General features: G+C 42.0%; 1 protein-coding gene across 1 annotated transcript in view; it reads right to left on the minus strand.

The window, feature by feature from the left end:
- Nucleotides 1-897: 897 nt before the first annotated feature.
- Nucleotides 898-13889, minus strand: part of LOC139752237 (probable glutamate receptor) — a 25597-nt gene continuing 12605 nt past the window's right edge. Inside the window, exons 6-12 of the mRNA XM_071668272.1 lie at nt 13288-13435; nt 11873-12024; nt 10127-10278; nt 8757-9066; nt 4404-4562; nt 1790-1936; nt 898-1226 (exon numbers count right to left, since the gene is read on the minus strand). Coding sequence (XP_071524373.1) covers nt 1062-1226; nt 1790-1936; nt 4404-4562; nt 8757-9066; nt 10127-10278; nt 11873-12024; nt 13288-13435 — 1233 coding nt within the window. The 3' untranslated portion in view covers nt 898-1061. The remainder of the gene's footprint in view (nt 1227-1789; nt 1937-4403; nt 4563-8756; nt 9067-10126; nt 10279-11872; nt 12025-13287; nt 13436-13889) is intronic.

Genomic DNA, 13889 nt, shown 5'->3' on the forward strand with positions numbered 1-13889 from the left:
TTTATAGGTATTACTTTGGTTTCTGCTTCCGAAAGCTGGCTGCTTGTGTGCCCACACCATGAGCTAGATCACGTAATACTCGGCAAGCTGCTGTTTCACAAGAGTATTGTATGGCCGTCAGGAACTCAAGGGTCGGCCGTTTTGAGACCTACTTCTTTCCCTACACATCTAAGCTTTGGAACTCTCTACCTTCTCATGTCTTTCCCAATAACTCTGACCTGGCGCACTTCAAAAGACAAGTTATTCACTTCCTCCAAATTTCGTAAATACTTTCCCTTATCTTTTCTTTTTCGGTTTCATAATTCTCTCTGTACTGTAATTAAGGCCTGGCCTTGATGTGGACTTTTGTCCATGACTGGAGGCTTCAACAAAAAAAAAAAAAAATCGCACACCTCTTCCAGAGACCAACCTACACTTGAAACCATTATCTCTCTTCTTTCTTCCTACTCTTCCTACTTGTACACATTTTGTATACCTTAAATAAAACATCTTACTGCTTTTAGCGGCATTCCCTGCGCATCTTACATACTTAAAACTTTTCACAAGGCATTTCTATCAACCCTATCATATGCCTTCAGCAGATCCATAAATGCCACATATAAATCTATCATTTAAAGTGGAGTCAACAGCTGGCTGACCACTCCCTTTGATGTATTTTGATTTTACGTCAATAAACTTTTTGAATTTGATATAAATCCATCCGTTTCTGTAGGTATTTCTCACACACTTTCTTGAAAACAAACACCTGATCCACGCATTCTCTATCACTTCTGAAACCACATGCTCCTCCCCAGTCTGATGCTTCACCCTCTCAGTCACTATCCTCCCTTACAGCTTAATAGGTACACTCAACAAACTTATATCTCTGTAGTTTGAACACTCTTATTTATATCTACTGCTTTTATACATTGGCACTATACATGCATTTCGCCAATCCTCTGGTACCTCACTGTGATGATCCATTCATTGAAAATCCTAACACACTACACAGTCACTTCATAAGTAAAAGACAGATGAGGCATTCATTGTAGCTTTATTTCGATAACAACGCATAATGATAGCTAACGTATCTTCAACTCGACCACAAAGGCGAGAGCAGAGAGGAACCACCCGAGGAAGGCAATGAAGAAGATTCCTTGTAGGTGATCCAGTGTGAGGGCGGTAATGCCATCGCCTCCTTCAGCAGGGTCTTGTGCCGCACCTCTCTTTGCAAAGTCGCTGTATTCCTGCCAGAGATATGCCCGTCAGTATTAACACACATATGTGGAGATTCACATGAATGAGTTGGTGGTGACGAGTTGGTGGTGTGGGTTGCGTTCAGGACAGGATGAAGATCTTGTGATTTTGGTAAAAAAAAAAAAAATTAGATATCAAACAGAAGGTAAACTTTTCAAATGATTCCAATACACTCTTCCTTAGAAGCACCCAACCCAACACAGATAATGAGAGCCTCGTTTGAGTCACATACGTTAATTTTTCTACTGTAAAACTAGGCTTTACACCTACAGAAAGTCTTACCGCTTTAAAGTAATAATCATTCTAGTGGAAGATGTCACTCAGTTGAAAGGAGAGGATAGTCCGCCTCCGTGGAGAAAGTCAGTCTGAGACAGGAGAGGATGGCTTGCCTCACTGGATGTTGTCAGTGTGGGGGGATGAACGTATAACTGTGGAAGGTGCAATTCATTATCCTCAAGGGATGGGGAAGGTTTACTTGGTAGATAATGACAGATGGGAGTGGAAAAACTCACCACAGTGAAAGCTGCTTTTCTAAGACGGAAGGAAGGCCTACCTCAGTGGAGGTCGCCAATCTTAAAGAGTTGAGGAAGAACTGCCTGATCAGCCCACTCTGCTGCAACAGACCGATGACCCGGTCGAACTTCTTCAGTGGGGAGTGTCGCTGGAGGGCCAAAGCGATGCTATAGGGCGCGAAGCACTCCTATCGAGACACCGCAGTTGTAAACCGTGTGAAGTATGTCGGTCAATGAGGACAAATTGCTAAAGACAATTAGCACGTCATTGATATTATCCTGAAAAAAATATGCAAATTGAGCGCCTTATCCCAAAATATGACGAAACTGATTTTGGAGTGGCGTTGACGATGGATGGAATCCCTTACTTAAGATGCAACTCCGATTTAGTAAGACATGAATGGGTGGTTCAGGTATCAAGGTTACCAGTCATGATACGAAAAGTGCAGAAGTTGTAGGGTTTCGGTACGATCATTCATATCTGATCTGGTAACATTACTTCAGGCTACTGTAAACGTGAATACCAAATGTCCAGGCATGATCAAAAATGGCTTTAAGGTTGAGGAATTCTTGCACTTCCAGAGGTACGAGTATGCTCCTGCGGAGCCAATTTCTGATCGACAAGTAAAGAAGTGATGGCATCGCTAATTTTGAAAGAGTGTTGGTAGTGTCGTCGGCATTGCTTGTGCTTATTTTGGTGACTCTAGACCGCTGGTCGGGTACGAGAGGTTGTGAACACAGTTCGAAACTAGCCAGTACTTAAACCCAATCCCACGGAAGTCCGTACTATTCAGCCTACCTTGAGACTTTGGATGTTGCTCATAATGTACCTCAATTTTTGCAACCTATTTCAATAGGCAGGTCACTTACCGACTGGTACGTGTCAGTGGCCAGCAATTTCATAAATATTCGGCTTTTAGTGTATCACTTGAACGCTAATCCACGTCTAGGATCGGCCTGTTTGCTAGCAGTTTACTCGAGTGTTAGCATATGTCGCATACTGTATCGGGATTCCTTACACATACCGTTCCCAACTTACCTTCCCAGAGAAGCTAAAGGGAATCAGAATGACCCAGCGAAGGACTGGGTGTCGTCATGCTGCTTAATGAAAGACCTGACCAAATGGATGGAAAAATAAGACTGGCTTCTAGTAATACTGTACGGCGAGGTTTACCGGAAAACTTGCTCAGCCGATGATCCGTGCTGAACCTACTCTCGTGCTGCTGTATTTGATATTTTGTCACACAATTTTCCTAGAAAATTATTTTTTATGATATTTCATCATCTTGCCGACAGAAAAATTCTGCAGCGACAGAGCGATGATAATTCCAGCCCATTATGCACAATAGTATCATGTCAACTGTTTTGCGGGTATGAGTATTACCACTTCACAGTTGAAGCAAAGCTATATGACAATCTTAGAGAAAGATGAATGAAAATTACAATCGTTTTCATAACCGGATTCCTGTAATTCGTGTGCACAGTGCTGCTACCTTGCGGCAAAGATTGATACTAGCAAATATGGCGGCCTCCGAGACGTTAGCATAATCGTGTCACAATAGATTACAGAAAGTCGTGCGAAGAGAATCCAGAACTGGCTTTCTTATCACTCCTGATCAAGATAGAAAACAGGTGAGTGTGAATTCGTATCACTGGTATGATATTTTCGTTGCGTAAGCTGTAGAAAGGGCTCAAAATACCATGTATCAATTAAGGCCTTCCCACCTACTGACCAGATTCGTGCTGAAATGTTTCTTGGTACGTTATCCATACCGTTGCACCATGTGTCACGTTCTGTTATCCTGTTTTTATAAAGGTAGAAGATGGGTCAGCCGGACCAGGAACTCGGTTCTGATACCCAGCAGGCAGATGAAAGTCCCCCAAATTGAGATCGCTTGTAAAATACGCTGATCCTACTCTGTTTAAGGTAAGGTTTTGTTGGTGACACCAGTTTTTTGTAATTATTTCCTATTTTTGATTTAGTAGATATGATCTTGGGCATCTAGTAGTTTTCACTCCATCATAGGCAATCTGACTCGTGGCTTTTGGCGATTCATCTATTCATTTTTTGTTTTATTTTATTTTTTTATCTTTTTTTTTTTTTGCGAGTTCGTAAGAAGTTTCCTCGTAGATTCTTGCTTAGAACGTATTGAAATTCTGATTTCAGATGGTTACAGACAGAAACTCTTCGTTTGAAAATATTTTCTTTTAAAAAGGTGTTCATTTCGCGTCCAAGGATTTGCTTCCACTTGGTATTGGGGTGCTTGTCTTCCTTGTGCAAATTATGCCGAGACAGATTCTAGGCACTTCCACGGTGCATGCTAATGTATTTTGAGCTCCTTCGTCCTATTACCAATGGGTGGGGGGGTCCTTTTACATAATTATTTTTACTAACTTGAGGATAGATGCAATCAGTAAAGCGTATTTTTTACACAGACAAACCTCCATAGTGCAGCGCTTAACTCGTTACCTACGACTCCACCGGGCCCGTGTCTAGTCCAGGAGAACACTGCCATGTTACAGCTGCCTCAGTTCTTCATCCTGTCATGTGGATCTCATCGATTGATTGGGTCAACACAAGAGTGAAATTCTCTCCCCGTAATACGTATTTAGTACACACACACACACACACACACACACACACACACACCTCACCTTCATGATTCTCATGCTGGAGACACCACGCTTAGTGAACCTGGCGAGGCTGATGAATTCTATGTAGGCGCGGTTCTGCAGGAAGACGGCGCGGCCTTCCAGAACCCTCGGGAAGATAGACTCTACAGACTTGTGTCCTTTATACTGCCTCGTTAAGTTCTGTGAAGCAGGTAGCGTGTTAACTTTTAAAGGGCTTCATGAAAACAAAGTTTCAATGGAATGTCAAATGCCGTGTTTACATTTACATTGGCGTAAACATAGTATTACGTCCATATCTGAGGTTACATGAGACACTACAGTTTGGATTTATGAATCAGATGAACTTTACGAAAATATGCAAATACCGAACCCGTTAAAGATATCAAAACTGATAGATTTACTGTTTTCCTCATTGATTTCTACATATCATTATATACATATGCATATGTATAGCGGTTAGCGTTCTTAGTATGTATTCACCGGCTGCCCAGGGTTGAGCACATGGGTTCGAATCCTGGTTTTGCCAGTCGCTCCATAGTCAACCCAGCTATTCATCCACCCTTGGGAGTTGGTTGATAAAATGGATACCTGGTTTAGGCTATATATATATATATATATATATATATATATATATATATATATATATATATATATATATATATAGGGGATAGGGGAGAAAGAATACTTCCCACGTATTCCCTGCGTGTCGTAGAAGGCGACTAAAAGGGAAGGGAGCGGGGGGCTGGAAATCCTCCCCTCTCATTTTTTTTCTTTTTTTTTCCCAAAAGAAAGAACAGAGAAGGGGGCCAGGTGAGGATATTCCCTCAAAGGCCCAGTCCTCTGTTCCTAACGCTACGTCGCTAATGCGGGAAATGGCAAATAGTATAAAATATATATATATATATATATATATATATATATATATATATATATATATATATATATATATATATATATACATATATATATATATATATATATATATATATATATATATATATATATATATATATATATATATATATATCCCTGGGGATAGGGGAGAAAGAATACTTCCCACGTATTCCCTGCGTGTCGTAGAAGGCGACTAAAAGGGGAGGGAGCGGGGGGCTGGAAATCCTCCCTTCTCAATTTTTTTTTAATTTTCCAAAAGAAGGAACAGAGAAGGGGGCCAGGTGAGGATATTCCCTCAGTGGCCCAGTTCTCTGTTCTTAACGCTACCTCGCTAACGCGGGAAATGGCGAATAGTTTGAAAAAAAAAATATATATATATATTATCATTATCTTGTGGAGGCGAAGGTGAAGATTTGTAGAGGTTTTTAGAAAAGAAGACAGAATGTTGGGGTGAAAAGAGTGGTGAGAGTAAGTGAACTTGGGAAGGAGACTTGTGTGAGGAAGTACCAAGAGAGAGTGAGTACAGAATGGAAAAAGGTGAGAATAAAGGACGTAAGGGGAGTGTGGGAGGAATGGGATGTGTTTAGGGAAGCAGTGATGGCTTGCGCAAAAGATGCTTGTGGCATGAGAAGCGTGGGAGGTGGGCAGATTAGAAAGGGTAGTGAGTGGTGGGATGAAGAGGTAAGATTATTAGTGAAAGAAAAGAAAGAGGCATTTGGACGAAATATTTGGGAAATAATGCAAATGAGTGGGAGATGTATAAAAGAAAGAAGCAGGAGGCCAAGAGAAAGGTGCAAGAGGTGAAAAAGAGGGCAAATGAGAGTTGGGGTGAGAGAGTATCATTGAATTTTAGGGAGAATAAAAAGATGTTTTGGAAGGAGGTAAATAAAGTGCGTAAGACGAGGGAACAAATGGGAACTTCAGTGAAGGGGGCAAGTGGGGAGGTGATAACAAGTAGTGGTGATGTGAGAAGGAGATGGAGTGAGTATTTTGAAGGTTTGTTGAATGTGTTTGATGATAAAGTGGCAGATATAGGGTGTTTTGGTCGAGGTGGTGTGCGAAGTGAGAGGGTTAGGGCGGATGATTTGGTAAACAGAGAAGAGGTAGTAAAAGCTTTGCGGAAGAAGAAAGCCGGCAAGGCAGCGGGTTTGGATGCTATTGCAGTGGAATTTATGACAAAAGGGAGTGACTGTATTGTTGACTGGTTGGTAAGGTTATTTGATGTATGTATGACTCATGGTGAGGTGCCTGAGGATTGGCGGAATGCTTGCATATTGCCATTGTACAAAGGTAAAGGGGATAAAAGTGAGTGCACAAATTACAGAGGTATAAGTTTGTTGAGTATTCCTGGTAAATGATATGGGAGGGTATTGGCTGAGAGAGTGAAGGCATGTACAGAGCATCAGATTGGGGAAGAGCAGTGTGGTTTCAGAAGTGGTAGAGGATGTGTGGATCAGGTGTTTGCTTTGAAGAATGTATGTGAGAAATACTTAGAAAAGCAAATGGATTTGTATGTAGCATTTATGGATCTAGAGAAGGCATATGATAGAGTTGATAGAGATGCTCTGTGGAAGGTATCAAGAATATATGGTGTGGGAGGCAAGTTGTTAGAAGCAGTGAAAAGTTTTTATCGAGGATGTAAGGCATGTGTACGTGTAGGAAGAGAGGAAAGTGATTGGTTCTCAGTGAATATAGGTTTGCTGCAGGGGTGTGTGATGTCTCCATGGCTGTTTAACTTGTTTATGGATGGGATTGTTAGGGAGGTGAATGCAAGAGTTTTGGAAAGAAGGGCAAGTATGCAGTCTTTTGTGGATGAGAGAGCTTGGGAAGTGAGTCAGTTGTTGTTCGCTAATGATACAGCGCTGGTGGCTGATTCGTGTGAGAAACTGCAGAAGCTGGTGACTGAGTTTGGTAAAGTGTGTGAAAGAAGAAAGCTGAGAGTAAATGTGAATAAGAGCAAGGTTATTAGGTACAGTATTGTTGAGGGATAAGTTAATTGGGAGGTAAGTTTTAATGGAGAAAAACTGGAGGAAGTGAAGTGTTTTAGATATCTGGGAGTGGATTTGGCAGCGGATGGAACCATGGAAGCGGAAGTGAATCATAGGGTAGGGGAGGGGCAAAAATTCTGGGGGCGTTGAAGAATGTGTGGAAGTCGAGAACATTATCTCGAAAAGCAAAAATGGATATGTTTGAAGGAATAGTGGTCCCAGCAATGTTATGTGGTTGCGAGGCGTGGGTTATAGATAGAGTTGTGCGAGGGAGGATGAATGAGCTGGAAATGAGATGTTTGAGGACAATATGTGGTGTGAGGTGGTTTGATCGAGTAAGTAATGATAGGTAAGAGAGATGTGTGGCAACAAAAACAGTGTGGTTGAGAGAGCAGAAGAGGGTGTTTTGAAATGGTTTGGTCACATGGAGAGAATGAGTGAGGAAATATTGACTAAGAGGATATATGTCAGAGGTGGAGGGAATGAGGAGAAGTGGGAGACCAAATTGGAGGTGGAGAGATGGAGTGAAAAAGATTTTGAGTGATCGGGGCCTGAACATGCAGGAGGATGAAAGGCGGGCAAGGAATAGAGTGAATTGGAACGATGTGGTATACCGGGGTCGACGTGCTGTCAGTGGATTGAACCAGGGCATGTGAAACGTCTGGGGTAAACCACGGAAAGTTGTGTGGGGCCTGGATGTGGAAAGGGAGCTGTGGTTTCGGTGCATTATTACATGACAGCTAGAGACTGAGTGTGAACGAATGTGGGCTTTGTTGTCTTTTCCTAGCGCTACATCGCATACATGAGGGGGAAGGGTTTTTTTATTTCATGCGTGGCGGGGTGGCGATGGGAATGAATAAAGGCAGACAGTATGAATTGTGTACATGTGTATGTATGTATATGTCTGTGTGCATATATATGTATACGTTGAGATGTATAGGTATGTATATTTGCGTGTGTGGACGTGTATGTATATACATGTGTATGTGGGTGGGTTGGGCCATTCTTTCGTTTCCTTGCGCTACCTCGCTAACGCGGGAGACAGCGACAAAGCAAAATAATAAGATACAATATATATATATATATATATATATATATATATATATATATATATATATATATATATATATATATATATATATACAGCGTTAATGAGATGGCCTTGAGTCGAGCCTCGGTTGCTCGTGTCGTGTCAGCTAACAGAAAGAAAATATATTACCGTCCCTTGGTAGGCTCAATGGCTTGTCGGTGGGGGCTATTTTGCCAGACCTGGACACCCCTGGGTTAACACGAGCATAGCTTCAAGCTGTTGGCTGACCAGGCCCGTTATAGGTGTGGTGCTTAAGGCCAACCAAAGTTGGTACCCATTTATATGCCAACCAGAGGAAGGATGAACAGCTGGATGAGTTATGCGCCACAGTACATGAAAGAAAACAGTAATGATAACGCACACGAGTAGTGCTCTATTTTTCTTCGCCATGATTGACTTTACCTGTAGGTCTGGATCACTGGCCGAGGCGAGAGCGTTTCGGTAGAAGTTCCCGAGGCCAGCCACCTCGAGGGCCGAGTCCCGTAGCTCACGGATGGTCTCCATACTGGCCGGGGTCTTGGTGACGATGAGGTAGGCAGTCAGGTTGGTGGAGTAGGCCAGGGTGAGGATCATGGTGTACAGCAACAGGAAGGCCAGCAACACCTGCATGGGTGTGGTGCGGGGCAGGGTGGCTTGAGGTTCCCTCACGTGTAATCCGAAGCTGTACAGCCAAGTGAACCCCGGTAACTGCAGGCACGTCGCCTCCTCACCGCTAGTGAGCAGAAGACGACCTCAACTTGAATGAGTTCATAAGAAAAGTGTTCCTGGGCTGACGTTAGTACACAGGTGCGACTAAAGCTTATGTCATGTCGCGATTTCTCATCTGTTGTTTTACCCAGCTGTCTGACCGCTTTATATTACCTTGGATGAGCCCATTGAGAGCACACCATCTTCGCACACCACATCGCTCCAATTTACGGTACTCCTTGCTCGCCTCTCACCCTCTTGAATGTTCAAACCCTGATACCCTAAAGCCACTTTCCTTTCATCCTTCCAATTCCTTCTCGATCACTCCCATTCCTCCCCTCACTTCTCTGTTGACATGAAGATCCCCTTCGTTAATCTTTCTTTGCATATCTTCTCCACATTTCTGGACCATTTCAGCACATCCTGTTCCGCTCTCTTAACCAGACTTTACTAACTACCATGACCTTTATGTTACACTCTTATTCCTTTCACGATTTATTTGCCTCACACCAGACAACTTCCTCAGGAAGTTCATATCCAGTACGTTCGCCCTTTGTATTCAGGGCCCAAAACTTGCATCCGAACAACACCGAAACTACTGTATCTTCAAACGTCCCCAGTCTCTACCCCAAATGACAGTTAGATCTCTTTCCGCATACTCGCCAGTGCACCCTGGATCTTAGGTCCCTCCCACCTACTTACCCACTTTATCTCCCATGGATCCATTCACTGCCATAACCTAAATCACTTCTCGTCCTCCATGTTCTCTTCATTCAAATGCGCACTTATACCATCTAGTTTGGCCTCCTTACCACCTCGTTGCAGGAGCAGCAAAGACATTGACTGCAAACGCATGAACAGCAGTGGTGGGGACAGCAGGGGCAGGGACTGGAACAGTAGAGGCAAAGACGGATCAACAGGGGTAGGGACACGAACGACAGAGGCAAGGGCGGCTAAGGTAAAGGCAGGTAAATAGCAGGAGCATTAAGAATAGCAACAGCACTAGCAGGTACAGCAGGGGACGGTAGAGGCAAGGGCACTAGGAGCAGAGGTAGAGAGAGAGATAGTAGATGATGTACACTCACATGTATCTGCTGGCTCGAGCCATCAGCAAGAGGAGAGGAGCCATGACCAGGAAGGCCAGAAGGAGGGCGAGCCAGGTAGTGACATGGAAGGGGTAGGCGAGGGCGTGCCAGCGCGGCAGCTGCTGCTCCGTGCGGGCCATGAAGCAGCTCATCTGCCCGAACACAACAAGCTTGTCAGGCACATCGTGACATACGACGGGGAAATGTATCAATAATCACAAGAGAGACGTAACTGAGACGCTAGGCGGCTCCGGATGGTGGTGTTCGAGTCTGGCATCATGCCTATCATAACATTTTTATTATGTGGACAGGAAAGAGAAATTTACAAATTTTGCCTACGACAAAGCTATCAAGTTTGTATAGACCTTCACCTATATCAATGTTACAATTCTTTGTGTATTGATGATAGAAGATTCAGTGATACTTTTCGTGGTAAAGGAGTTACAGTTAATAACTAGTTCAGCGTTACTTCAGCCAATTCAATGGTCATAGTTTTTAACATTAAACAAAACATTTGATTCTTGTCCTGTTCTTATACTATAGTTATGTTGCTTGAATATTGCTTAAGTCTAACATAAAACATATTACAGTTTTTACAAAGGATTCTGTAAACACAGCCCCCAGAATTTTCTTTTGAGTTGTCGATTAAGATATTCTTTATAGTATTGTTAGTGTTGAAGGTTACACTTACATTCATTGATTTAAGCAACCTGGGAAATAATGTAAAATTATCTCTAAAAAGGAAAACTAAAAGATTCTTGGTATCAATGGGAGGTTTAGGTTTAACTCTATGAAATAATTTCTTTGCCAACTTAAGGGATTTATCAGTAAAAGTTCGTGGACACATGGAGAGACAGCTATTTTACCGTCAGAACGCAAAAGTGCAGGAAAGGTGGGGCGACAGAAGTTGTCAGGGATGCCCTTAGTTAAAGACCAGAAAGACCTATCAGTGGATGACGAGGAGAGGTTATCGCACATGCTTTAAACAAAACAAGCAAGGGTCCTCTGAATTATACATCTTTTAGATATTCAGTCAGATTGTGTAAGTTGGTAGGAGTTTGCTCATATATGGAATTGGAAGGATCTTTGGTGTTAATTTCACATGCCCAGAGTGTTTTCAGCTTAAGCAAACCAAAATTATAAAACGTTCGTTTTAAGGATATATAAGCAATAATTAATGTTGAGAAGTTGGTATGGGAAGAGTAAACAAGTAAGCCTGAAGAAGTAATTTAAGTTGACATTGATGGAATAATGGATGGTAAGATAATCACAACCATAAGACAGAACTGCTCGTTAATCCTTCAAAATATTCCCCGTACAGATGCTCTTTGTATACCAACACGAGTTGATTTTTTGGGAGACAATTGAAAAGCTTTGTCATTGCACGAGCCTAGAAAGTACAGAGCAACAAAAGAAATCAAGGAGTTTAGTCCACTTTGCTGAGCAACTGTGACAGATAATTTAGATTTTTAACCTCTGAGCAACTGTGACATTTAATTTAGAATTTAAGCCTTCGAGCAGTAGTGACAGTTAAATGGAAATTTCAACCTCTTGGCGGCAGAGTTGATTTGAAATTTAAACCTCTTGGCAGCAGTGAGTTGATTTTGAAATTTAAACCTCTGAGCAGCAGTGACATTTAAGTCTCTGACCAGCATTTACAGTTAAACTATCAGACACAACAGTTTCCCAAGTTTTCTCAGTTTCCCGAGGAAGAAAGGGGATGGACGAGGGACTAGGTGAGTTCACCCTAGAGTCGTAGGGAGCGGTGAAGTCTGCGGCGGGAGCGCGGGCGGCCGACACGTAAACACTGGCGGCGCCCAGGTGGGCCTCCCCACGCGCCAGGAACCCCATCATGCCCGTCCACGACCCGTTCTCTTGCTGCTCCCCCCACAACTCCCCTGCAACATCACGAAAACCAAGGGTTATATATATATATATATATATATATATATATATATATATATATATATATATATATATATATATATATATATATATATATATTTGCTGAGAGAATATATAATCTGATCCAAAATGGACACCTGAAGGGGAGATTCGTTCGTTAAAGCCTATTATATCATTGTTATCATTATTAATATTAGTATTATTGTTATTGATATTATTATTATTATTATTATCATTATTATTGTTATTATTATTATTATTATTATTAGTAGTAGTAGTAGTATTAGTATTATTATTATTAGTATTATCATTATCATTATTATCATAACTACAAACCTGATTACCTCTTTGACCCTGGTAGTCGATAGTCACAAAAGCTCAGATAACCAATGGAGATAACACTATCGTCCGCCACACAATACATATAAGCAGTTTGAAGTCATGCAGGATGGATGATATAAAGAAAAACAGAATATAACATCATAATGTACTTGGTGTAATTTTATGAAAATAAGATGTTAAATGATGTAAGTTTAGCATTTAAGAAAGTGTTGCAATGCTGTACCACAAGTGGAGGAGGGTTAGGTAATTTTGCTGGATGATATGTGAACCAGCGAACAACTCGCCACCAACTGGCGTATGACAGAGATGAAGTGAAAAGCGAACCTCATCAGGAGAGGACGATATAGGTATATAGCTGAACCTAATTTCTATCGACGAACTTCAATCTATGATGTATTTACGTATGAACACCGTGGTCAGTATATTGCTACGTATGATGATAAAGACGGGGTGTGGAGGGACATTGTTTACAGAAAGACATATGTGAGGTAGCGTATCTCTTCATTTAAGGGAAAGGGAATGTCTTAGTGGTTAAAATTTGAATTCGAGTTTATGTAGGAAACTCTCATACTGAGGAAAACCCCACTTTTTCTTTTAATGTTGAAGGCTCCAATCATGGACAAAAGTACACATCAAGGCCGGATCTAAATTAGAATAAAGAGAGAATTATGAAATAGAAAAAGAGAAGAAAAGGAAAAGTATCTATGAAATTTTTGAGGACGTGAAAGATCTGCTTTTCAAAATGTGCCAGGTCATAGTTATTGGGAAAGACATGAGAAGGTGAAGAGTTCCAAAGCTTAGACGTTAAGGAAAGAAGTAGGGAAGTAGGTATCAAAACGGCCCACCCTTGAGTTGTCGATCGCCACACAATAATCATGTAACATCTGCCTCACCACCAACCATGGAACCAGTACCTCTGGCTGGCTCCTGAAACTGAACGGTGAAGTTGAAGAAGCGAGCTAGGCTGTTGGTGACGTCGATGTCCACGCCGTACCGGTGGAGGAGTAACCCTTTCGAGTCCCGGTGATAGAACACGTTCGGCTCCCACGCGAAGGTCACGACCTATGATAGAGCGAGAGGTCAGGTGAGGTCGATAGTTGCGGTAGGGGTGTATACCTGGCGTAGGAACGAACAGCTTGGTAGGGTGACGCAGGGTTGTCAGTAGTTCAGGGCCAAAGGTCTGTGTATATGTTGATATATATATATATATATATATATATATATATATATATATATATATATATATATATATATATAATCTATTATGTTTTGTCGCTGTCTCCCGCGTTAGCGAGGTAGCGCAAGGAAACAGACGAAAGAATGGCCCAACCCACCCACATACACAGGTATATACATACACGCCCACACACGCACATATACATCCCTATACATTTCAACGTATACATGCATATAAACGCACAAACATGTTCATATATACGCATGTACGTATTCATACTTGCTTCCTTTATCCATTCTCGTCGCCACCCCGCCACACGTGAAATTGCATCTCCCCAAC

This window comes from Panulirus ornatus, chromosome 12, assembly GCF_036320965.1.
Source record: "Panulirus ornatus isolate Po-2019 chromosome 12, ASM3632096v1, whole genome shotgun sequence".
NCBI classification, from domain to species: Eukaryota; Metazoa; Arthropoda; class Malacostraca; order Decapoda; family Palinuridae; genus Panulirus; species Panulirus ornatus.